Source organism: Clarias gariepinus, chromosome 12 (genome assembly GCF_024256425.1).
Source record: "Clarias gariepinus isolate MV-2021 ecotype Netherlands chromosome 12, CGAR_prim_01v2, whole genome shotgun sequence".
NCBI lineage: Eukaryota > Metazoa > Chordata > Actinopteri > Siluriformes > Clariidae > Clarias > Clarias gariepinus.
In genome coordinates, this window is record NC_071111.1 from 8,327,238 (window position 1) to 8,354,200 (window position 26,963).

At 40.8% G+C, this 26,963-nt stretch overlaps 1 protein-coding gene across 2 annotated transcripts in view; it reads right to left on the reverse strand.

The window, feature by feature from the left end:
- The window catches only part of erc1b (ELKS/RAB6-interacting/CAST family member 1b), a 220,985-nt gene that overhangs the window by 131,696 nt on the left and 62,326 nt on the right, over positions 1-26,963 (reverse strand). For both annotated transcript variants that reach the window (XM_053508595.1, XM_053508594.1), the window contains 3 exons: positions 25,791-25,931; positions 19,840-20,033; positions 2,603-2,738 (listed from right to left, as the gene is read on the reverse strand). In XM_053508595.1, coding sequence (XP_053364570.1) covers positions 2,603-2,738; positions 19,840-20,033; positions 25,791-25,931 — 471 coding nt within the window. The remainder of the gene's footprint in view (positions 1-2,602; positions 2,739-19,839; positions 20,034-25,790; positions 25,932-26,963) is intronic.

A 26,963-nucleotide genomic window follows, 5' to 3' on the forward strand; every position in this document is an offset into this window, starting at 1 on the left:
TTGGAATTAGTACGACCTGTTAAGTAAAAAAAAAAAATCTAAGCAGGAAACTGAGTCTGACACCCTCTTGTGTTTCTACTAATTAGTGTTTTGCGCTTTTGCTACCATTAGATGAGGCTATAAAGTGTCTACTAATGAGGACAACAGGTCCAAGTTAGACAGAATGAAGTACAGTACAGTACAAGGTGCAGCGAACCCAAAAAGTAACGTCTCAGGGAAAGTGTACTTCAAACAGAAAGGACGCCATTGCAGAATAACTATTTAAATAAAAATAATTAGCCTTGACCCTTTCTGAATCTATTCTGAACTAAAATCCGCACACGCGGTTGTCAAAAATACTTGAAACGCTATTATTTGTAACTGTGATCTCATCATACACTGTATATCTCTTCTGTCGCTCCATCGGCATTCACTTTCCTCTCCTTCTTCAGTGCTGCACCAGGGCCCTCTGGTGACAAAAAAAAGTGATGTGGACTTGGTGTTCTTCAGCCTACAGCGTGTGCACGGTATCGGCACACTCGAGCAGGTATTTACTATCCTTCATGATGTTTAAATTTCACCCCACCTCTCCGTCTTTCTCAGAATAAATGGCTTAACTTCATTCTGTCAATACCTAATCTGTGGGAGAAAGAGGGATGGTTTGATGAGTCACTCCCCGTGTGTGTATGTGTGTGTGTGTGTGAGAGAGAGAGCTTCGTTGTGGAAAAATATCTCGTGTTCTGTAGATGGTGATTTAAGAGGGCCAGATCCAGGGGTCGTTGAAAAAAAGCATTGCTGCTAAATTCCAGTCTTGTTGATGGTTTCTTCCTGGCGTGTTTCTTGACATGCAAGTCCATGTGTTCTGCATACTGAAGTGATCTGGCTGGGTTCATCAGAGGTTCCCGGTTCGTCCAGAACACTGTTTGTTCGGGAAGAACAAGCCTGACTACCCCGGAGCCCACAAATCCCCTCAGAGTTTCTGACAGGAAATCGAGATCGAGCCTCAGGGTCAGACGTAACGGCACTCCGCCTGACCACTCTACCTTGCCCGGACACATGACCACCTTGCTTCAAGGGCTTGACCCTCATCATCAAGACCACTAATTAGCTGAAACGTAAGAGCAACCCTTTTTTTTAGGAGACAGGAAACAAAGAGGGTTATTGCTCCGTGGCCCCCTGAGTGACGTCCTGAAGTGACCTCTTTCAGCCGAGCTTGTCCAAATGATCTGTCAGACCAATGCAGGGCGCGCGCCAGTCATCAGAAGCGAATCGGATCTCTTTCCAAAACACAACCCTCATTTAGGCGAATAACGTGCGGAGAAGCGAGCTCCAACAACCCTGACTTATTCCAGCTCCCTCTTTGCCTTAAGGACTTAAGTGTGGTGTCTCGAAGCGGGAGGCAGTGGCTGCTAGTCTTGGATTGAGAAGGCCATCACTGATTCAAACATCATCCCCCCCTTAAAAAGGCCCATCGTGCGGGTGCATCAGTATGCACAGAGTGGGGTGTAGAAAAGCCACAATGTGGCCTCTGTAGCAACATGATCTCATAAAGGAACCTGGAGACCCAACTCGTACACACTGTGGCTGCATCATCGACTCTCGCACACACAAAGGACGCACAAACTTACGCTACCTCCAGCCTAATAACATAGCAACCCTGGGGCGAAGGATAAAGAAAATGGACTCGAATCAAAACAAAAAGGGGAAATATGGAAAAGGAGAGGTTGAGTGAAAAAAATGACCAAGAGGCCAGAATTAGGGAGGGGGAAAAACAAAAAAAAACAAAGGCAGAGCAATTTTTTTTTTTTTTTTTTAAGGTGCTTGGGGTTTTTGTTCAGAGGTCTTTTAGGAAAAACTGTCCATAAAAGGCTATAATTTCTGTATAGCTGGTGTTTAACATTAATGTTAGATTTTAAATAAATAAATAAATAAATAAATAAAGTACAGTCTGGATTCATGAGGTTCAATCAAATCAAAACCAATTGACGGTGCTCAGTGAGGATGTGCTGAAATGGAAATAAAAATACAAGAAATGTAAAGTGAATACTTTGAAAAAGCCTGATGTTTTTTTTTTTACCTAGTGTGTTTTCAGAGAAAACATAAGAAACAGTCAGATGGCATATCTTTTATAAGACAAAAACGATTCCAACCTAATAAAACTTTATATATTTTGTATTTCAGCACATCGCCCGGAGATCTACATCGAAGTAACTCGCTCCTAAATCATCGGCGGGAAGCTTCCGGGTGGCCCGACGGTCTACGGACGAGTTCGCCGCAAGATCGAATCATGGTTCAAGATCTGGGTGATGCCGTAACCTTCTGTAGCCACAAGTCAGAGGAAGCATGGTATTACTCAATCCTCTGTCGATTAGGGCTGACGCTAACCATGCGTGGGTGTGTATGAGTTCATGTGTGTGGAAGTGGCTCCCCTCCAAGCCCCAGTGAGGGCAACATGACGAGATGACTTCACGTGGCTCGGAGGAAACGTGTTCTAGCGTCCTCTTGCTTACTGGGTTTTGTTGGTGGTTTTGTGGTCAAATTTTAAAGAGAAGCGTGGTTTCAAATATATTAACAATCCAAACTGTTGAAGGAGACAGTTTTTCCCCCTCACTAGTATCATTACCTTGACCTGCTGAGAGCTTTCGGTGATGTTGTCCTCTCGCTTTCGGGCCTCTTCCATCAGCTGGGCGTTCCTGTTCTTCTCCACTTGCTCCTTGTGTTTCAGAGTGGCCACCTTCTTGCTCTGGTCCTTCATCTGCCTGCAAGGGGGGACAAGCGAAAATACTAAAACATCTTTCGTAGAACATGAACAGGAAGTTACACCTAAATTAATGCTTTTGATTTGATCTGAAGTTATTAAGAATGAACAGCAATATCATTCGTCTTAGCTGTGGAATTTTTTTTCCTTTCTCCCCCTCTCTCCAGGTGCTTGCAGGATGCCCCAAAACTCAATGATGACTTAAAACATCCAAAGAGCGAAAAAAAAAACATTTTTGCAGATGGTGGGACGGTTTCATTTACGGCAAAACAGCAAACAGATTCCGTATCCGCTAAGCTCCATTGAGAAGCGCGTTGTAGGTCTGTTACGAGTGTTTTAGTGTTTACATGACTGCATCGTCTGAATTCTGTTCTCACAGCATCGTGGCCAGATGAGTTACTAATCACGACAAGATCGAAGGAAACCCGATCTCTTATCTTTCTCTCCGCACACGCAGGAGATGCAGATGTAGCCGAGCCAATATGCATCGGCCGATGAATAATGACGCGACAAAGCCCCGTGCCTAACCTGACGTCCGGGACGCAGAGGTAATGATAAAGCAGACGACCTTTGTGCTCCAGGAAAGCACTAACGACTGCTCCTCGAAGACCTGCAGATGTCTACGGGGTTAAAATACAGCATGAAAACCCGGGCAGCGAAGGACGAGAGGGGAAAAAAGAAAAGAAAAAAAAATCTCTCGGGATGCGTTACAAAAGTGTCGGCTGAGTTTCCAGCGTGATTAAACCGTGACAAGGTGATCTCAAACCTATTGGCTCATGAGTGACTACGAGCCAAGACATTATGCCTCCAACACCTGATCATTCTTCTGGACTAGCGAATCAAAGCACCCTCAAGTCTGTGTTTAATGAGTAGCTGGAGAAAACCGCAGTGTGTCCTGGCTCGTACGGTGGATATCGCTCGAAAGAAAGAAATATCACTGTGTGGATCAAACCAAAGACAGAACAACTAGCACAGGTCATACATATATGTATGGGGAAAAGAAATAGATATGTACGGGCAGGGTTTTTTTTATTTATTTTTGGGTCTGTAGATACTCAGGTTGAACAGTATTGACTGAACTGAGGTCTACAGTATTAACACGTTTTGTTTTTGGACACGCAACATAATTTAATCATGTAATTTCTGATTAAAAACCGAACCCTGTGCTCTGGGGTGGCGAGACTCACCACCACGCTAAGATTCTTACAGGGTTTTATAACAACTGGATCGCGTTAATGAGCGCGCTCACACAACATTAGTCAAACTAGTAATTAGATACGTGTTGTATAAACCAAGTCACATAATAATTAGAAACATTTATGTGGAGATTGACTATACGCAATCAGCTTTCTTAAACTTGATCAGTGTAGCACTGAAGCGTACTGTAAGAGGTAACCGATGTGTGTGTCTCACTCTAAAAAAAAAAAAAAAAAAACGTGGTTCAATTTTTAAAAAACATGAGCAGGTCATTTCCACACCAAACCTTGACTGTTGTTCTTCCTCACTGGCGAAACAAATACTTGATGAAGTTGACCAAACTCCAATTTAAATTTAATAGTCGATTGGTTGACGATAATTCTGCATGGATTTTTTTCTGCATCAACACCTTCACAGCTTAAGAACCTCCAAAGTGTGGAAAGCAGAGTGTGGTGAGCCATCAAGCCAGTATTCAGTGTAAAAGGGATAGATCACACTTTCTAACTCCATGATCTTCCCTGACTTGTATTTCCTTCTACACTGTAAAACAATACTGAAGGCGTTTATCCAAAACACACAATAATCTCCTTTGAACCGTTGATATTGAGATGCATCTGATACTTCTGCTCTATAAATCCTTCATAACGGCTCTAATCTGAGGGAATGTTTGTTATTAAATGGTGATTTCTGAGGCTGGTAACTCTAAATGATCTTCTCCTTTGCAGCAGAGGTAAGTTTTGGTCTTGGTTTCCTGTGAAGATCTTCATGAGAGACAGTTTCATCATGGAGCTTGATGGGTTTTGCAAATCCTGTTTTTGCAAGAACTGCTCCAGAACAGCTGAGCTTCGTGTCTTTATATTGCAACCTAATTCCTTATGTGTTTTTTCTTAAATCTCCAGTACAGTCGTACCCAACACAGAGTTGCGGTTCAGAGCAACGTTATGGTTAAGTCAGCTGACGACCTGAATGACCCAGTTATCACATCTATGGAGTTTTTCTTTTCTCAGACTGTGAAAGAGTGGTTCTGGGAAATGCCGATCCCTCTAAAAAATAAATTGAATAATACAACATTTATTTGTTACTTCACCAATTTCTTATTTGTCTTTATTTAATTTTTTTAATGCACCGTGTTACTAAAAAACTGCAAAGATCTCTTCTCTTGTATGTTAAGTTACAGCTTAAGCTTTGACAGTTAGAAAGTGCTGACACAGTTGACTCCTTCCAAAAAATACTAAATAAACACCTCACGGAAAACTCCATCAGACATATTTTCAATTTGTCACTCTAGAAACAACAGTGTGTTAGGACCAGCGTTTTAATATTAACCTGGCTGACACTACCATTCGTCAGCACGTCCTGACCGATCAGACCCCAGAATTCATCAGCGCCGTGGTCTGCGGGTCTATTACATCCGAGAGCGACATGACAGTAAATTGAACTTGTAATGTGTCAAAAAATCGATCAAACACTAAGCGTGTTTGTACAGCGCACAGGAATAACACTAATTTGGTTAGATTTTTTGTTTGGTTTTGACTTGAATGAGGTTTAACGCGCTCTGACACCACTCTTGGCAGCAGGAAGCTTCGCCAAACCAGCACAAACAGTAATTTTATGGCACAAATTAGCACAAACGAATGACATAAGTTTATTAAATTTCTTTTCAGATGGAGCGCCAGCTTCACGGAGGTCTGTGAGAATTCTTAACAACTACACGGAGTCTATCCGCAAAAAAAAAAAAAAAGCAAAAAAGGACCCAGTGTGCCGTAGTGCACTCGACTGCCACAGTGTTTCTCACTATCCGGCCCTGGCAGGCTCCATGTCATATTGTTCAAATCATTATCCCAAATCTGTCACAGTGCCAGGATCCCAAAGTAACATGTGACACACTGTCTGACTGTAGAAGTACCAAGATCTTTCCTGTGCGCGCACGCGCACACACGCACACACACACACACAATGGGTCATAAACTGGAATTTTCCTATTTAGGCTCAGGCCAAGCCATCTGCTTGGCACTGACGAAACCCTTAATAAGCAGCTGACTGTTTTGATTCTGTAAAAGATTCCCCAAATCGTGTTTTTGATGATCTAACTCTGAGATGACCTTCCTCTTTCGAGTTCAGCATGGAAAACAATCACTGTAAAAGGGGGGACTCGGCTAAGTCTGATCGACGTCTGACTCGGTGAAGCTTGACGGTTCTGAAAGCTTTCTTTGTTAAAAAAATAAAACGTGTGAGTATTTCCAACATTAAAAAAAAAAAAAAAAAACTCCAAGGACTGGCGTGGAGGAGACTATTAGGAATCATCTATAGAGAAAGGTAACAAAGAGTAAATCTCAATAAGGGGGAATAAATCACAATAAGCGTTATCACATGTGCGACTTTGACTTTTTCGTCAAAGTTTCCAGTCAGCTCCTCCTCTATGGAAAAATTACATCCAGTGATTTGTACCGGAGATTCCTCGCCTGGTCTCAGAGCACACATATTGAGCGTTCAAAGATCAGCATTAGAGGGTAGACATGTCATGAACGAATTGCATCGTAGTGCATGATTTATATACTTGGACAAAAGACGATGGTCCAAGTTGAAGAGGAAATTGTGCAAAAAATTCTGGTGAATGAAGGGCGTAAAAACGAACAGCAATGTACAGGAAATGTCAAATACACATTGCAGTACGTTGATGAGACTCGTATCTGCAGGAAAAAAAGTTTGAACGATGAAAATGTTTTAAACAAGGCTGTGCGTCTGTGAATGATGAACCAGGCCGGGCTGGCTCGGAGCCCACTGCAGTTGTTCATGTGAACATTCGGCAACTGGAGTGTCTGATCTTTAGAGGGGGAAAAATGTAAATGAAAAAATTTTAAATAAAAAAATAGACGGACAACTTGTCGACTTTTGGAAGAGACGCATCTGTCTGCGAGAACTGTACACACCATCGTTCACCAACACCACTTGCACGTTACAGCAGTTACTCCCACAGTCCTGAGCCACATTAAAGGAGTTCCTGGGAGGCCAGCGTTTTAGCCGTGAAGCAGGAAGAAAACTTCCTACCTTGATGGTGTCCAAGCACTGGTGAAAGACTGGATAAGTGCATTAGTCTAGCAGAGGATTACGGTGATGTGAAAAAGTGTTCAAAAATTTTTAAAGAATTTTTTAAATATTAGTCAAAGATAACAAGTAAACACATTATGCAGTTTTTAAATGAATATTTTTAAGGAATTATTTTTCCTTACTTTTAAGGAAAAGTAACTCCGACCGGCCGACCAAAATTACCCCAAGAGCACAGCGACAACTCATCCGAGAGGTCACAAAAGACCCCACAACACAACCCACAGACCTGCAGGCCTCCGTTGCCTCAGTTAAGGTGAGTGTTCATGACTCCACCAAAAGAAAGAGACTCGGCGCAAAAATGGTTTGCATGGCAGGGTTCCAAGACCAAAATCACTGCTGAGCAAAAAGAACATAAAGGGCTCATCTCAGTTTTGCCAAAAAAACACCTTGATGATCCCCAAGACTTTTGGGGAAATTCTCTGTGGCCTCACAAGACAAAAGTTGCACTTTTTGGACGGTGTGTATCCCATTATGTGTGGCGTAAAAGTAACACCGCAAAAGAACATCATACCAGGAGTAAAATATGGTGATTTGTATGGTAAAAACTTGCTGTGATACTGTAAATGGAACCATGAATTCTGATGTGTACCAAAATATCCTGAAACAAAACTAAATGAAGACTTCGGAATGGCCTCGTCAGAGTCCTGACCTGAATCCAACGGAGATGCTGTAGCATGACCTTAAAAAGGCGGAAACCTTTTTTTCATGCTCGAAAACCCTCCAATGTGGCTGAATTACAACAATTCTGCAAAGATGAGTGGGCCAAAATTCCTCCACAGCGCTGTAACAAACTCATTGCAAGTTGCATCGAAAATATTTGATTGCACTTGTTGCTGCTTAGGGTGACCCAACCAGTTATGAGGTTTTTTGAAGATTCAAGATTCAAAGATTGCTTTTTACAGAGTACAGTTGCTCTGATTAATTTATCGAAGAAAAAAAAAATGAAATAAAATAAAATAGATTTAGAAAAAATTTGATTACACAGAAAAAAAAATAAAATTAAGAACGAAAAATGTAAAGAAAAAATAAATAGACGTTAAATAGAATAGAATTAAATATAGCACTAGTAATAATTACATATTGAACTAGAAATGTCGTGTAAATGAAAGGGGGCAAACAGTTTTTCACACTGGGTTATGAAGTTTTGGATTTTTGGACTTTATTTTTTAGTGTTATTTTTGACTAATATTCAAATTAGTTTGATGATCTAAAACACTGTGTGACAAACATGAAAAAAATAAGATTAAAAAAACACTTTCACACCACTATATAGAGAGAAATAAAGGGATTTCTTAATCAGAAGTCCCAGTTTGACTCGAATACCCCAAAAATAATTTCATTTAAAAAATACTGAGCAAAAATACTGTTTGGGGTTCGAATAGGAAAAAAAGGAAATATAAATTGGTGCTGGTGCCGTTATGAAAGACACTACAACCAATAATCATCATTAATATGAAGAACTGACGAGGAATTTTACTTTTTAACGATGGAACCACCACTAATTGTCCCGCATCCCACTGAGCCGTATCCCATACAGGATCTCACAACATCTAGCAGTTACTTAAAACATGCTGCAGGAGATCCATTTCGACTAATCAGAACACAACAGCCTCTAAAAAAAAAAAAAGGGTTGGTCACATGATCCTGAGAACACCACGCCCCAAAGTGGTGTAGTGTATACGAAGCATCACGGGGAAGCACGTTCTTGTTGTACTGGGACATCAAAAGTATGTGGACACCAGAGTACTGAACACGCCATTCCGAAACTATGGGCGTTAACACTGAGTTATACAGATAATACTTCAGCATACAGAAGGATTAGGGGATTTATTTAATTTTTTGGTGGCAAGAGTATAGGGAGGAGCCGCATATGGCGATGATGGTCAGGTGACTGTGGACGTTTGTCCGCGCAGCATATTAGAAAAGAATTTCATCTCGTCAGCCAAGAAAGTGAATCTGGAAAGAAGAAGATGGGGGAGTTTTAACAAGTCAACAACCCCAAACATACGACCAAGATAAATCAAGAAGGCCTAGCGTGGCCTTAGCCAATCTCCTGATTCAGATCCCATTGAAAATTTATGGGGGAATTTTGAAACCGTGAGTTCATCTGTGGGACCCTCATAACCTTGGCAAATTCGAGATAAGCTGCCAAAGGATAAAACCACAACGCTGCAACAAAGCTACTTCCTTTTTTTTTTTACTGCAACTGTAATCGACGAGATCAGCTTTTGGAAATTTGTGACATATTTTCCACTCACTATCGGTTTAGCTTTATTTTAAAGCTGATTAGCGCATGCGTTTTTGTTTTTTGTTTTAAATAAAGGAAAAAAAAAAGTCAAAAGACGTGTGTGTTAAAGCTGGAAGTGGATGAATGCACTGAAAGTATGGGATATTAAACAAAAACAAAAGCGTCCGAATAGCCATTTCCTCTCGCCGTACATGCCTTGCTATGTAATGCGCGCAACCGTGTATGATTTGTGGAAGTGTGGAAATCCGAGCTTTATTGTATCTGCTATAACTCAAGCGAGAGACATGCCAAAGAGCCAAGTAGCCCAATTACTCAATCAATCACTCAGGTCCAGAGAAGGAGAAATACATGGGCAGGGAAACATGATAAATATAGGAGAAATTTGGAGAGGCGATCTCACCCTTTTATTAACACAGCAGGCGGGTTTGCACGCACACACACGCGTTAAACGGAAAGATCTCGACAAAGCCAGTAATTATGTTAACAGACGCTGAGTTATTGGGGTGAAAATTGGAAATCTTTTCCTGAGAAGGTGGAAGCCGTCAGGGTTAGTGACTGTTGTAAAAACAGCAGAAGCGGACGGATGCTAAAAGAATTCAGGAGAAGTGAACTCTGGTGAGAGAAAAAAAAAAAGGACGTCCATTTACATGCTGTGGAGAGTACCTCCTTTATTTCCAAGATTAACATTTTCCTTTCCTCTAAATAAAATCCGGCACTGGAGCATATATGCATCTTCCCGCTCTCTCGTCATGCGGCTGTACGCTTCGTTTAACGCAAAACAGTGGTAGCTCTGGAAAAACTCTCTGCACTTATCTGAGCCGTCCAACTTCCATGCGTCCACGGAGCGGAACAAAAGGGGAGATATTAATAAGAAGGTCACAGCAGGAACAAGTGGATTAAAATAAAAAAAGATTTGGGGGCGGAGACGACCTTCTGAAGAGCCGCGAGACAAACGTGAAAACATCTTGTACTTTGATTCCCTTGTCAATGTTTTTTTTTTTTTTTTTTTTTTTTTTTGAGTACCTCCCAGTAAGAATTACACACTAGGGAAATCTTTCAGCGCCACGCCATGCCAAAAACAACCTGCCGGACACGTGAAAAAACACGTGCGCAAACGTACAAACTTAACGACTTACAGATATCCGCTTTGACGCTAGCTCTATCTCTCTTTCTCTGTCGTACACGGATGTGTCGCTAATTAATTATTGATGCGTTTCGTTTCGTGCATTTTAGGATTTTTATTTAGCTATTACTTAAACAGGCATGAAATGCTTGAGCGGTAAAGAATGTTTGTGAGATTTGTTGTGCCGGTCCTGACGGCAACGTTAATAATTAATATCCGAGACGCCTTAAGGCGACGTGTTTACAGAGTAAGACTTGAAAAGGCTTCGCAATTCTCAAGGTATCGGTTACAACGTAAGGGGGAAAAAAGATCAGAAAGAAGTGCGAGAACTTTCCTTTCTTCAAAAGTAACTTCTGCTTTACACCACTAACACCCCCACCACCTTTATGAAAACCCCACACCTCTTAAAAGAAATTACAAAAAAAAACATTTAAAAAAAAAAACTGCAGTTCAATTACAACCAACACTTAGCACTGAATTGTTGCAGGGCAGTCTGCAATCCTGAGACGAACGCATGCCGAACAGACACGGAAGGAAAAATAAAATCAATCATGCTCTTATGAGCTGTGCAGGCTAGAAAACAGAAAAACCACTAAAACCCACTAATGTGCTGACAGCGCTGTATGCCGTAATGCACACACTCGCTATCCAGCGTGGAGTAAACAGCACCGACTCAACCCGGCTGCTAGGATCACACGGAAATGTGAAAGGGAAAGCGTTTACTTTTACTACTCTGTGCTTGAGACAGTAACACGCATGCTGCGTTCACATGGACACCAACATCCCAGTAATAACCAGAATAACCGCCAAATCAGAATTAAAAACCCATCATGAGGGTTACCCCCTTCCATATTCCGTTCAATTAGGTATACATTAACATTTTACTTTACAAGACACCGTCGATTAATTTTGCTCGGGTTTGTTCTCGAAGTTAGTAAATAACTTGATTTTCAGTGTTGCGCTGCGGAATTGTGGGTAATCGTCTCCCCTGCTCGGTCTTAGTGCTCATCTCTTACTGGTATAATCAACATCTGTGTACACGCGTGTACTGTTTACTATAACACTGACCATGTGTGTGCAAAAAATGTTTTGTGTCTGTATGTGTGTGTACAGCGCGCATGTAAAGCATTTTCTCTCTCTCCGTATTAGCCTCATTTTTCATTTACCTTTTACCACAAAAAGAAAACAAATCATCTGATCAATAAAATATAAAAGCTTAGAGATGACAATTTTGTCATATTTTTGTGTTCATTGGGTTAAATTAAAACATAGGTATTTTTATTTCTAAAATGTATATATATGTTACAATAATGGTCGTTAAGGAATTTTGTTCTATCTATCTAGAAAAAGACGACAGTAGGACGGCTGGCCAGCGGTTATCAGACACCATTATCGATAAATCTGCTTATACCTAATACTAAGCTGTTTATAAAGTAGTAGTAGTTTTTCCATTTTGTAATCTTTCTCGTGTTTACCTTGTACTGTACAATGTATATAAATTTTTTTTTAAGGATTACTGTAAATAAACTACATATGCACTTGATTTACCAGAAAGGACTTTTCTGTTTTTTTTGTGTGTACCAAACTAAACTTTAGGGTCAAGTAATAGCGATAATATATATATTTGATAAGTATATGAATATTTATATATATGATATTTATATATATATATATATATATATATATATATAAATATAATAGCATGCATATTTATACATTTGGAATCTGCATCTACATTTTTATGTATAGAATTAGTTTCAGCTGAAACTCATGATCAATGGTTTAGGTAAGTGTTGTTGGAAGGTGTTATTGATTTATTTATTATTTACAAGGGCACTAACTGCACAGACCAAACTGTTATCTTTTTGTACTGTTATTAATATTCTAAATATAAACAGATTTTTTTCTTAGAGGTAAACAAAAAAGTGAAGTTGTTCAGCTGTTTAGTGTCACTATGCAGATGTTACACCCAGTGTAGTTACTGAAATCTTTGGTTTAGTTCTCATTGAGTGGACACACATCTTTTCCACATTTCCACATTCGCGAATAGGCGCGTGGTCCGTTGCCTAGCAACACCGAACGGAACGAGCATAATCGTGGTGTTTGCTTCGGTTATGACATAGCATAGTTTATTATCTAATGTATTTAAACCCAATAATAAAGCTTTATATCCTCAGGAGGGGTCATTACATTGTTTTAACATAGATCTGCTCCATCTAAAGCACTGTCACACTAAAAAAAACATCAGACAATTCAGAAGCTCCAAATAGAATGAACGAACTAATGAATTTTCTCAAAACGCATCAAAGCAACCCTAAATCTCCTTATAAAATATCGGTGATTATCAATGCGGGAATGAATTGTCGATATTTCACGAAAGTATATATATGGGATTCCATATATACAGTATATATATTCATTCCACATATACAGTTTATTATATATATATATATATATATATATATATATATATATATATATAGAATAAAACCTGAGATAGTTACATATACGCACTGAATGACGTTTAGATAGTATGCGCGATCCCTTGCGCCATCTGCTGAGAGAAATGAGAATCGCAGGTTGGAAAAGGCAGGAAACGGCATGACCGGCGCGCAGCTGTCAGCAATTTCATGTAAATAAGAGCAAAATAGCTTTATACTGGCTTTTAATGGTGCAATTTTGAAAATGTAAGCATGCAGGGTGATTAGGCTCACAGATCTAGGAAAAGTCATGGAAGGAGGATCCTGGAATTTAATCGAGTGTAAAGTTTTTTTGGGTTTTTTTTTTCCCTATTGCGGTCAAATGACCGCTGCTCGGCGCTTTTAGTGTTAACCACTTATCTCTGTACTGACCTGGAAATTTCTAATGCCTACAAGCTTAATATAAAACAATGACATTAAAGTAAAAACCCAGCCAAGTCAAACCCCAGTGTCCATTTTTGTAGTTGTTTTTGTTTTTAAACATGTTCCTCTTATTTCTATCTGCGTTGATTTTATCTATCTGCGTTTGGCATTGTCGGTTTATTCCAAACAATGTACTTCAGTTTAGTGTCGTCTTCTTGGCTGGTCATGTCCATCCTTCGTTCTGACCTGTCCGTGAGAATCATGATCCTGAAGACTCCTTGGTATTTGTCTGATCGTGTTTCCAGAAGAAGCACCAGGAGAGCCGATACTGCAGCTCGTGCTCCTCCAGGCGAGGTACACGGAAACCAAGAGCTCTCATATATTAGCAGCTCCATCTGCGGTAAGTGCTGCTATTTGAAACTGACAGAGCTGGACTTAGAAGCTGCCAAGACGAGATTGCGTCAAGGTCCGCGGCCAGGTGCGCGATGGGGCGCCCCTTTACACACACACACACACACACACGATACGACACGCCAACATCTGTCCGTTCTCATCTGTGTGAGCAGCGGTGCATGAAGAGCTTCTGCTGGACGACTGCCCCCTGCCTCTCCAACTAATCAAGTTAATCGTGCGGCCTCATGCCGCGCTAAACCGACCCGAAAACCCCGCGGAGACAGCAGACAGGCCGAGATGCCCCTCGGATCCATCTTCACACACTTACAGTACATGCTTAGCAGCTGCTGGCTTTCTTTAAGACGTCAGGACGCAAATAAAGCATTGTGGGTAATTCATCCTGGACCATGACTTACTCCAGTACGCATCATTGACCAAGTCCGTTTCTTTAATAATAAAGAATAAATCGATTTGCTTGACAGACTTTATTACAGAGGAGAATTGTTTTTCCAACACACTCCTCCGTTTTATTTTATTAAGTGTGTGTCCATTAACACGTTCTCCGTACACGCCAAAAACCTCAAAACTACTTCCACCTCAAACCCTGAGGATTTCTACAACGTGAGAATCTCTTCATCTCAATCCGAGATCGTTATACATGATGGGAGACCTACTGTACACGGCGCCCCTGCAAAAATAATTGGCACCCTTAGTTATCCTAGTTATACAGTATGTGCGGTAACAAAGGAGAAGGGGAAAAAAAAAAACTTTTTATATTACAGTATTTTCTCTCACAAATATACGTTCCACAATAATGAAGTCCGGTGAAGCTCGTCCAATGTTGTACATGTCCAGTAAAAATAACCACAAATTTAATATTTAGGACTGGAACAGATCCATCAAAACCGCATTTTTTATATATTTATATTTTTTGCAGGAGCTCAGTGTTGTAACGGTGAATTACACAAACACGGCACAAATACACGCAAAATAAAGTGATGAATCTAAAACCGGACCAATAACGTTAAGGCTAATGATTAGACGATGATTAATAACAGTGTTTGTTTTCTACAGAGTGGGGCTCATGAGGAAAATATTCGCCCACGCCTGCCTGGTAACATCACACAACAGCATACGCAACACTGTTAATAATGTTCTGGGGAAAAGCAGTGATGGTTTTAGGAAACAAACTGAAAAAAGGTTGCATTTTTTTTTTTTTTTTAAAGCTTTTACTTTACACACAATTGATGTTTTTGATGAATGTAATTAATACCAGGAATCTATGCAGCACATTCGGCTGATCTCCTGTGATCTGGCGTGGAGCGTCGGTCTGTGACTGGATGCTTATTATATTAAAAAGGGCAAAGAAATGCAAAAATCTACTGCTTTCATTACCCTTAATCCCAAAACAAGAAAGAGAGAGAGAGAAGCAGGGGAAAAGCGTGACTGGGAGAACGAGAAACAGATTGAGAAATATGGAGAGAGAATGACGAGCAGTAAATGAAAAAGATTGCATAAGTGTGAGAGAGAGAGCGAGAGAGGGGAGGGAGAGGAAGAGAGCGAGAGACAGATAGAAACGGATTGAGAAAGAATAAACAGACTGAGTGAGAGATAAAGAGAAAGGGAGACAGACACGGGGAGTGAGTGACAGACTGTGAGAGAGACAGTGAGTGAGACAGGCAGAGGAAGAGAGCGACGAACAGACTGGGAAAGAAGAAAAAGACAGTGAGTAAGAGAGAGAGAGAGACTAAAAGAGAAAGAAGCAGACTGAGAAAGAGATGGAGAACAGAGAGATATAGACAGGTAGTAGGAAAGTGTGACAGAAAGAGAGAAACAGACTGTGCGTGTGTGAGAGAGCGAGAGAGCGAGCAGTCACACTTCACTGATCTCTGCGCTTATTAATCGTCAGCCGTTTGTAGATTAATTCGGGACTCGCCGCTAACATGTTCCTGAAACAATGCTGAAGGAAATTGAATTCTGTGCAACTCCAGTTTTTTTTTTTTTTTTTTTTTTGGGAATAAAACATGGAGCGTTCTGTCAAAAATTCATCCTTTTTTTTTTCTTCCCCAGAATACCACAGCAGAAATCAAGTCTGAAATGAACTTCGGAGAAAAAAAAATAACGAGCGTGAAAGAAAGCCACACACTGAGTGCTATGATCCAGGTGAGAAGAGAAGGAGACGGCGGCGTCAGACGCACCGCTCGGGAAGGAACGACTGATGACGACAATCGCTGCACTCTAATTAGAGGATGTGATGGGAGTGCGACACCTTCTCACTCTTACTGTTTGTACTTATGTCATCTTGGGCTCTTTGTTTCTCCAGCGCTCATTTAACAGCTTCAAAGACTTCCTCGGGTCAGAGAGGCACCTCAGAGAGGGCGGGGCAAGATAGTTTGCAGAAGTTTAGTTCTGAAAGCGAAGAAAAACTTCTTAAAGAACTTCTTAAAAAACTTAAAATCACATTATGCTGAATTCTAAATTCTGATTGGTCTGAAAGTGCTGGTTTTCTATAAAGCAGGTCTAAGAGCTACAAGATGTGGAACTATACTAAGCAGCGTTCAAGTCAAACCGGGGCTTGTGTTGAAATTTCTTGCGTGAAGTAACCGTGATGAGACTCTCATTTGAACGATGCAGACGTTTGATTACATGCATTTGCATGCATTCTCATGACACTGTCTCATGACAACTTTATGCAACGTCACAACACTTATTTCAATCCCGAGCTGCATACGATCCAGAGGTGACACGCCCATTGCTCTGGAATAGGCTCAGCCTGGACTCTACAGACCACATGACCTTTTTCCATCATTTCCAAGTCTAATCTTTATGCTTTCTAAAAAAAACTGAAGCTTTTTTTTCTGATTCATTTAATCGTATTTTATTTCAGTTTGTTATTTTTTTACGTAATTTTAAATTTGAAGATTATGGTGATCTTTTAAGATTAAAATAAAACATGTTTAATTAATTTCCTGTCGCTCAAAATATGTCACAACCACCAATGTGCGACATCCGCCGGCACGCGATTTATATAAATAGTCCTTTTCAAAAAAAAAATTTTTTTATTCAGGTCAACAGTTGACTGCAGGCTCCAGTACACGGGATAAAAGAATGACACACAGAAGCAGACAGCATTTTTGGTTCGCTGCAGGTGGATAATTTAAGTTCGGCTGTTTAGTTCATTAATACGAGGAGGACTCGAACAGACATTGGGTATTTTATTTTAAAGTAACATTCAACTCTCTATCTTTTTTTTTTTGTTGTTGCATGCAGAAATAAAAGTGTTTTTTTTTTCCTCTGTAGAAGATTAATTTCATAATTGCAACACATATATATATATATATATATATATATATATATATATATATATATATATATATGTATAGCATTAAGGTAAAAAAAAAAAACGATATATGCAGTGTTATCTTCATTTTAGATGTCTTAACCCTTACGGTTACATCGAACTAAAAAAAAAGGTTAACATTAAAGAAGATAAACTGACCAATAAACTTTTTATTTTTTTATGCCACTTCTTACTTCATGTTTTTTTTTTTTGTTTTGTTTTGTTTTTTACTTCTTACACAGTTCACTTGTACTGTGGAGTGACTATGGGTTTAAGAAAGGCGCATTAGAAGTGAATTAGTTTGTCCTATTCGCAGGTCAGAAACTCTTCAGCAGTATTAGCAAGATTTAATCCTGTGTCGTCTTTAATTACCCTTATAAATCCTCCTCAATGCTTTAACGATTTGACCCAAGGCCATTTTCCTTCCTCAGTTAAATAAAACACCAACCGATGGCTTGAGCCAAGGTGCAAATATCCAACACAAACCACCAGCCTCCGCCTTCCTTGAAACCTTTATGCTGTTGTTTTTTTTTGTTTTTTTTTATCATCATCTGTCCATTTGATAATATTAGTAACCACCAACACCTGGCTTTATTACTCGGCCATCTTGCGCACGCATAAAGTAAAACACACCATACAGATAAATGCATGCACGCAGGCAACGGGCTGCCTCCTCCCTTGTCTCGGTGACCCAGACGTGCGCGGGCTGAGAGGCTGGTGGATCAACAGTTTGTGCGGCGGTTCGAGATAGAGAAGAGGAAGAAAAGCAGGCGTACTAACCTTGGAGTCAAACTGAGGAGACGAGTCAGTGTTCCAGGGTAAAAGTTAAATAAACACAAAGGGGGAGGAAAAGGAGAGAAAAGAGAAGACAGGGAAGAATAGACACAGCATCAGCAAGGGTATTATTATTATTATTATTATTAGCAGCAGCAGCAGAAACAGAAACAGTCAGTCAGGGTAAACATATTAAGACGGCATGAGAGAAGGGTGTGAATTAGCATTTTCTTGTGTTTTAAAACATCCACTAAGGTCTTCTCCATCAGTACTGAAGCCTCAATACCCGTCATGACGTTTGATAAATAAATTTCCCCCTGCTCCAGGGTCTGGAGGCGTATTCGGATCAGGGAGAACTTTTACTCTCTTTCACACAGGCTGGTAGAAAAGACGGCAGTTGGTTTTAATCCTGAGTGAAGAGATGATCTGGGGAACAATAGCGTAGAACGCAAGAGCTTCGATCTTCCAGGCGCTGTCGTAATAACCGTGCGCGCTACTTCTAAACACACGAGAGGTTTTTTTTTTTTTGTTTTGTTTTGATGGAGCAGACGAAGATTCTTCTGCATGCTATTTTTTTTTTTTGTCTGCTGCAAGGATTCCACATTACAAGGTTAATCAGCTCCGGTTCTGCGCAGTACGCTTCCAAAACTCTTATATTTCCATCCGTGCAGATGATGTTGGAGCGTTTTAAAGGCGATGCTTTGTTGCTAAAACTGGCAGGAGAAACCGAGACAGAAACGGATGGTTGATTTATTTTTTTTAGTTTTTCCCCAGATTTATTTTACCTCAGGTTATAATCTGGAGTAAAGATTGATTGAGCCCAGAACATCTTTACTTAAAGACGGCAGTTGGAAGAAACCAAATTTTGACTGATGATCCTGAGAACATCATCTCAGGGAACATTGTACTGTAGGTGGTAGCAGGGTGTTGTGGGGACACGTTAAATCCAGGATTGGATTTAGGTTGAGGGATCCTGAAACCAGGAGGTGATCAGTTCAGCTTCATATTGCACTCAAACTGATTGAATTCCTCACCAAGAATCAGTATGAACGAATTAAACTTCATATTGGTCTCTAATGAATATCCCACTTCTAGCCAGATGCCTATACACTTACTGTACACTGACACACACACACACAGTTGCTGACGCAGGCAGATAAAGACGCGTACACTCTCCTGGCGGTGCACGCAGAGCAACTCTGAGGCCCGTATAAAATAGCAGGTGTTCTGTAAGTCAGAAACGCTGTGGTCGGCTTCTCACACACACACACACTCAGCGTGAACGCCGTCCCTGCAGAGCTAAAACGCACATCGTTACCGAGAGCTGCAAGGAAAGCGGATATTCCACAAACCCGGGGCTCATGCTGCGATTCTGAGTCGAACACCATGTTGTACCCGACTGTGGTGTGTTTCTGGGGTTTTTTTATAGAACGAGTCTGGGATTTACTGAGAGTTCTGCATTAAATAAATACGGTTTGGGTGTTTAAAGGGAGGACGTGTCTCTGGTTCGTAGTTTATCCACAACAAAGGAAACTGGAAAAGATACAAAGACGTCGAGAATTATGTGGGGGCGTCAACGTACGAAATTGTAATTGCTTGCAAATTGCAGCGGTCGAAGAGAAAGCCCGAAGAAAGAACCCTACCGTTGCCTAATTATCCATAAGAGCACAACATCTAAAGTTTTCTACCTTTAAATAACTGAATTACACTCAGGACGGGGAGTGTAAACTTTTAACGCGCACTATTTAATCATTTTCATTCCAACACACTAAAGGTGTGCAAACTGTTGCACTTATCTGTAAATGTATTTATGAAAGCTGTTAAAAGTGGTACCAGCAATTTTTAGATAAGGGCGACAAATTGGGCGAATAAAGTAACCGTGTAAACTGGAGCCGTATCTGAAGAGTGAAGTGGTTCATGGTTCACCTGGAGGATTCGATACAGATACATGTTTACTTTAAGACAGCTGTACGGTTACACACATCAATCTTACTTACACACACGCTATAAAGATTCACACAGAAGGATGTAAAGGTATACACGCCTTCACTATATGTATACATGTGTGTACTGTACCTCTCGAGTTCGATGATCTTGCGGTCTTTGTCGTTTTTCTCGTTCTCCATCTCTCTGAGGATCTCCAGTAGACGATCCACTTCGGCCTGGGCTTTCCCAGCATCCTCCCTGTGGCGGATCACCTCCTGCTCCAGGCCGCTGATGCGCTCCGACAGCTCCGTGTTGGCCTGAGCCTCTGCAGCCGCCGTCTGAGCCTAAACACAACACACACGACGGGGTCAGAGGTCAACGGTATAGTACAGCTGGATGCAAAAGTGTGTTAGAGTGTCCTCTTTTTTTTTCTTTTTTTCCCCCCTTACTCAGAAACTGGGAAGGTAAATCTGTTCAACATTATAATCGGACGGCGTTTTGCAAAAAAACTTTTTTGTTGTCTAATATGAAATGAATAGAAGTAGCATTTGGCTCTGGATCGTGAATCACGAGTGCCAACTGTCTGGTCTGATAGGAGCCTGGGCAGTGTCAGACAGTGTGTGTGTGTGTGTGTGTGTGTGTGTAGAGGGACTAATGCCTTCATGCAACTGCGAGCGATGAAATCACAACAACAACAACGCGATTGTATACAGAGATTAATGCGTAGGAAACGGATGCCAAGTTAATCAAAGCTCCAGTCGGACAGAGACGCCGAAAGGACAAAGTGTCCACGTTACACGGCTCTAAGTGTCCTCTAGAATTGCGGTTCTCAAATTTTCCGGCCTCGCGTTCCGTCTCCCTTAATTATTCCACAAAGTTATTCGTCTTGGATTTAACTTTCCTGCACTAAAAAAACAAACAAATGTGCAACTAAAGAGAGACATTTTAACATATTCCAGTTTCTCGAAAAATCTTAACACTGCTTTCGTAGACCTGGTTTGAACTAAAATAATCCATTTTAATAAATAAAATATAATACAAAGTGGTGATTAGATGAGCTCATAAAAATCTTTATTATTGACCAGCGTTAAATTTTTTATTAACTAAGTATTCGAGGTACAACAAAAAGTGGGACAGGCTTAATGTAATTAAAGTTTAAAACATATACATGCTTTCCTGGTTTAACGGTTTACAAACTATTACCAAGAAAAAAAAAGTAAGGTCACCTTTTTAAGTTTATCCCCAATATACATTGATTCCGCTTGTTTATAAAAATGTTTATAAAAATGTTTATATAAATGTATAGATTATTATTATTATTTTTTTTAGACCTGTCACCCGGCACGGTGTCAAATCAAGCGCGCACACACACACATAACGACAGACCCAAACACACGCACGCACACACAGCGCCTGCGTGGTGTGTGTCTAAACGGAAACACTTACCAGTGCAGGTGAATTGTTTATTTCTACTTAATTATTTTTATGGATTTATTTTTTGGGGGCTGTGGCACGAATAATTTGAGTTTGCATTATTTCTTTTGGTAAAATTAAATTTGGTTTACGAGTGTTTTGGAATACAAGCCCACTTCCGGAACGAATTATTCTCGTAATTCAAGGTACACATGGACTTTCTCTACAGGTGCAGACAAAAAATTCCACAGGAGAGTTTTATCAGTGTTATTTATTTATTGTTGGTGTTGGGTTTTCTGCTTATTTATTTTATTATACTTTTTTTTCCCACATCCCCCGTATAGTATAGTATAGTTTCCACATGTTTTTCGCTCGTTAAAGTAGTTCCTGTGAGGCCGGCGTTTCAGACGTGAAGCAGGCGGTCCTGAGATAACTTTCTACCTGAGATAACTTTTTACCAAGCACTAGTGAAACACTGGGATGAGTGTGTTAGTGTAGCAGGGGATTACATAGAGCAATAACCAGAGGTTTTACTCTTATAACCGTTCTCGGTTATTCTGTATGATAAACAGTCTTGGTTTGACTTGAACGCCTGGCGTACATTCCGCCCTCAAGTGAGGGAAGTATAATAAATTAAATCTGTATAAATAAAATATAACAATGAGAAAAGTTGCCAAACTGCTTTACGTGTGTGTGTGTGTGTGTGTGTGTGTGTGTGTGTGTGTGTGTGTGTGTGTGTGTGTGGATTTCATTCTGACCCCAGGTTTACAGCCAGAAAGTGTAAGGTGAAAAACAGCAAATGACGCTTAAAAGAAGATTGCGCCATCAAATCTTATGTAAACTTATATAAACATTGGATTAATATTTTTAATTTTTTTGAAAAGGAAGATGATGTCTAGCTGTTTATAACATATAAGAGCACACACTCATGGCTGAACATGCGTTTAGAGAGCTAGCGAAGCCTGGCACCGCACAGCGTGTCACAGAGAAGTCAGGTGCGCGAGGGGGGGGGACGGTGGTGTTGGGTTATTACAGCGCGGCTAAGCGGAGCGCGGTGCAATTTAGTCGAGGGGGAGTTCAAACGGTGTTGTGCAAACGGCCGCGGCTCATGAGAGCGTCTGGTCTGCTCGGGGTTGGCGCTCGGTGTGAAAGGGCCCTGTTCTGTTTTATTGGAGGGGGGCGGATGTGATCTGAAGGCGACATTTAGGCCTCTCTAATTTGCTTCTTTTTTTAACGTCTCGCCCTGAAGTTGAGGAGGTTTCCACGCCGACCGCCAAGACCCCGTCGTCAACAGAGGGGAGGACTTTCAGACGAGTGTGTGTGTGTGTGTGTGTTGTTTTGTAGTCTGGAACGGGATTTGTTATATCAGCCGTAAAAATTTATTAAGTACTCATAACTGTGCAGCTATCATCGAGAACGTCTGGCTTGCTTTGAATGTCAGGTTTCAGCACATATGCAAAACTCATACACACCCACGGCTCTGGAGATGAAACGAGCATACCGAGGAGCAAACGCAGAGCTAATTTTATTATTAGTGCGCTGTTAGAGGGAGCTTTGTGTGCTCTGGGGTGAAACACAGCGCCGGTGAGGGAGTGATACACGGCACCGTCAAGTGAAGAAGCACAGAGGTTTTTTTTTTTTTTTTTTTTTTAACGATTACGCACATGCCGGAGGGAGTGCAGGTGTACGTGACGGAAGCGTATCGAGTGAACGCTGTATGTTGACACAGGAAAACGATAATAACGATGTCTTTTAGCGACGGTCAAAAAGAAAATGCAATAAAACTAAAATTACATTTAAAAAAAAAAAATGCGCTTAGCGCCGCACCGACTAGCGTGCCGACCCCACAGCCTTCGGGTTCGATCCCGAGCTCGGATTTTCTCGTGTTCTCCTTGTGGGTTTTCGTACGGATGCTCCGGTTTCCTTCACCTCTCCAAAACAAAGCCAGAAGGTAGACTGGCTGAAATAAAAAAATACTTTAAAATACCTTTGAGTGTGCGAATGTGTGGGAACGTTGCCCTCTTCCATCACTCCCGGTGTTCCTGAGATACGAGTTAGCACCGCGTCTGAATTGCAAACCACAGACGGTTGAAACCATCATCGTGATTTTATTACGCTCGGATTCATTTTTATTTAGTTACTCAAAGCTCCTTTAAAATTTCAAGCTGGATATCAACTGTTTTTCGGTCGGGCTAAATAACAAAGGGCTTCCTATTCACTGCATGCGCTCACTGTACGCATCGTGCCAAGGTACGAGGGAAAGTCAAAAACGATCCGCACTCTGGCTGTAGAATTTATTTGAATTAACTTGAAAAGGCTGGAAAAAACAAATACGCCTTTTTCGACATGATTTTTTTTTTTTTATTTAAAAGTACATAAAAAAAAAAAAAACAGTCTACGGCTGAGCTGTGAGTCACGAATGCACCGCTGTCTTTACTTTTTCATCAGAAGTGAATCTTTGTCCTCGTAGTTCTGCCTTCAGGGGACCAAACAGGTGAAAGTCTCATGGAGCGAGATCAGGACTAAAGGGAGGACGATTTAACACCTCAAAACAAAGTATTTAGAAACTTAGAAGTGTTTAAGTCTTTAGCTCATAAATAAGCGGGTCACTGTAACGAACACTGTCGATTGTCGAACCTTTTTCCTGACGATGTTCCAATACTTATGGCCCTCTTGGAAACCTCAGATAACTAAAACGCTGATGAATTTTTCAGCTGATGATTTTGACTTTTGATCTTTTTCTTGTTCGGTGATTGAGGATGTCTTCGGTCCATACTCTGCCGTTTACTCTCAGACTCGCAGTAATGAATCCGCGTCTCGTCACGCGTGATGATTCTCTTTAAGAAACTTTTACCTCCATTAGTGCATAAGTTGAAATTGTGTTTTCAGAAATCTAAACACTTCTGTTTACACTCTTCCGTGAGTTGTTTCAGCACCAGGGACTCCCTCAGACCACCAAAAAAAAAAAAAACATCAGTCACTGCACGCTGCTCTACAATGACGATACCTGCTGAAAATCAGCTACATGTAGGTCATTTTTTATGTTTAAACATTTAAATCTTTTAACCTGTATACAGTGGGGCAAAAAAGTATTTATTCAGCCACCAATTGTGCAAGTTCTCCCACTTAAAAAGATGTGAGAGGCCTGTAATTTTCATCATAGGTATACCTCAACTATGAGAGACAAAATAAGAAAAAAAAAGAATCCATAAGATCACATTGTAGGACTTTTTAAAGAATATATCTCAGACGAATGAGTAAATATATTAACATGGACAGATTCCTACAGTATATCCATCCTATAGTATGCAGTGCAGTGTACATGCTAAATAGAAGCCCTTTCAGTGATGCAGCTAGAGAAACAGACATCCTATCATGTAATGTTACGTCTGAGACACTGACATTAACATGTTCATGTTACTTACATCGGAGAAAAAAAAAAAAAAGGTCTTAAACGTTTTAACACGGAATCCAAGTGTATATATTAAAGACAATTCAATCATTTTCTTGATCGTTGAATTTCTTCTGCCAGCCCTAGTGTGAGTGTGTGTGTGTGTGTGTGTGTGTGTGTGTGTGTGTTGACGTTTAACTGAGCACACTCACACGGGGTCAGCCAGGACGTCGGTCACTTCTGCGTCTCATCTAATAACCGCGGCAGAACTTCCCTAGCGTTGTCAGCGCGTTATCACTTGCACACTTTTTACAAGACCGGTGCTCCTGCCTGAAAGCGTTCCCGCCAACCCTGTTCAATGTTCTTGGAGCGCGGTTAAAAAAAAAAAAAAAAAAAACACAACCCAGCAGTGTGCGCCGCCGAATTTCCCATGAACGCATTTTTCCAGTGTTGGGAAAAGACAGATTTAAGACTCAGACGAACGCCTGAGCGTTACCTCGACGTGTCTACATGTATGTCAAAGTCTTCAGGTGCCAGTCAACACAGAATGTAGCTTTTAAAACACACACACACACACAGAAATGAGCAGAGAAGCAGGAGCAGATGCACAGCCGATACGAGGAGCATCACAGCACACTGCGAACCGTGTTAGACTGCTGAGGAACTAAAACCCGGATCAGCGTGAGGCTTTAGATAAGAGACGAGCTCATGCAGGCAGGCCTCGGAACACTCTGTGCAAATCTGAAATCTGTCTCACTTCCTCTCGCTCCGTCTGTCTGTCTGTCTGTCTGTCTGTGTTCACAGAAACAAACATCAGATAAAGCCTGAGCTCATGCAAGCGAAGCCTCACAACTCGCACATTCGTAAGATTCCTTTGGCAGCCACACACACACACACACACACACAGAGGCAGGCTTTCCACATTGAGATACACTTACAAGATTGGAGGAATGGCCTGATATGTGCTCAGTGTGCTTTAGGAAGGAAGGAAGAGACAAGAAGAAGTGTGGGCAAGATTTAAGAAAATTAGCGAGAAAAACAAGCGAGAGACGGAAAACAAGGGGGGGGGGCACTGAGATAAGAATAAAACTGGGAACTAATCAATCAATCAATCAATCCAGTATGGTGTGAGGAAAAAAGAATATCATTACGGGAAGTGATACTGATTTTATGATTGAAATAAAGCTAAAGATAGACGTTGAAGGTGTGATGGAAAAGAGGAAAAAAAAAACTGTACATGGTGAAACACTTGTTTCTATTAATACCTGCTGACGTTCAGGTCTGATCTCTCTCTCACCTTCTTGAGCTGACTCTCCAGCTTGATACACTCCTCTTTTTTCTGCTCAAGTGCAATCTCCAGGCTCTTGAGCTTGGAGTCTTTCTTCAAACCCGATGAGGCCAGGGATGAGGCGTGCTCCTTCAGATCCAACAAAGATGTCTAGAACATGCATGGAGAAAGAGAGAAAAAGAGAGAATTAGGTGATCTAATACTCAAAAAACTCCCAAAACAAACAATTATAAAAAGCGCGACCCTTGAAACGGAGGAAAACAAGACCGGAGATGTTAGTGAAACCGGCCAATTAGCCGAGAGCCTGCGGTAACGTCCTGCCGCGGATACTTATTACAAAGAATCAAAGTGAGCTCGAGCGAATGTAAACACGCGGCATGAAAACCTCGACCAGCTGCCTCGCACGGGCTTAAATTTTTTTTTTTTTTATAAACTACGACGTTTGAACCGATTTTATTTGTAAGCATCTTTCAAGAATCCGTGTCGTCAGATATCTGGATGTGACGATCTCGCGAAAAACCTGAACTCCAAAGAGAACTCATGGTCCAGATACACCGCATGAAGACACAACACATAAGGTTTTAGATTTATACAGATTTGTGATTCATGGTTTAAAACATGCGTCCATTCCATGCATGCGCTCCTCCTTTTTAAACAGGTGTAAATCATAAACAGGACAGGGTCTTGTCTGCACACACACACACACACACACACACACACACACACACACACACAAGACGTAGAATGAAAGTGTCCATCTGTGTCCAGCCGGTCCTGCCTTTGCCATTGCATAAAGTAGTATTTTTGGAAGAAAAATAAGAATAGGAGATTTACTAAAATAATGCTGAAGCCTATGGAATTTTTTTTTTTTTTTTTAAACCAGCAGCTGTTGAAGGAAAAAAAAGTCTAAAAACATCACTCTGGCTGTATGAAAGTCTGGTTTTATGCAGCAGCGGTGACTGGAATAACCCTTACCCAAGAGGAAACAGGAAGTGCCCGGGAAGGACTGTGAAAACAGCTTAGGATACTTACTGTATTAAATCAGTCACAATCATATATTTCAGGTTGGAGAAAAGAAAAAAACTAATCAATTCTCAGAATAAAAAAAAAATGGCTTTCGTCGTACCTTTCGCGACCTTACAGCTGTGAGTACACACACTGTTCTAGGATTTTTGTTTTTTT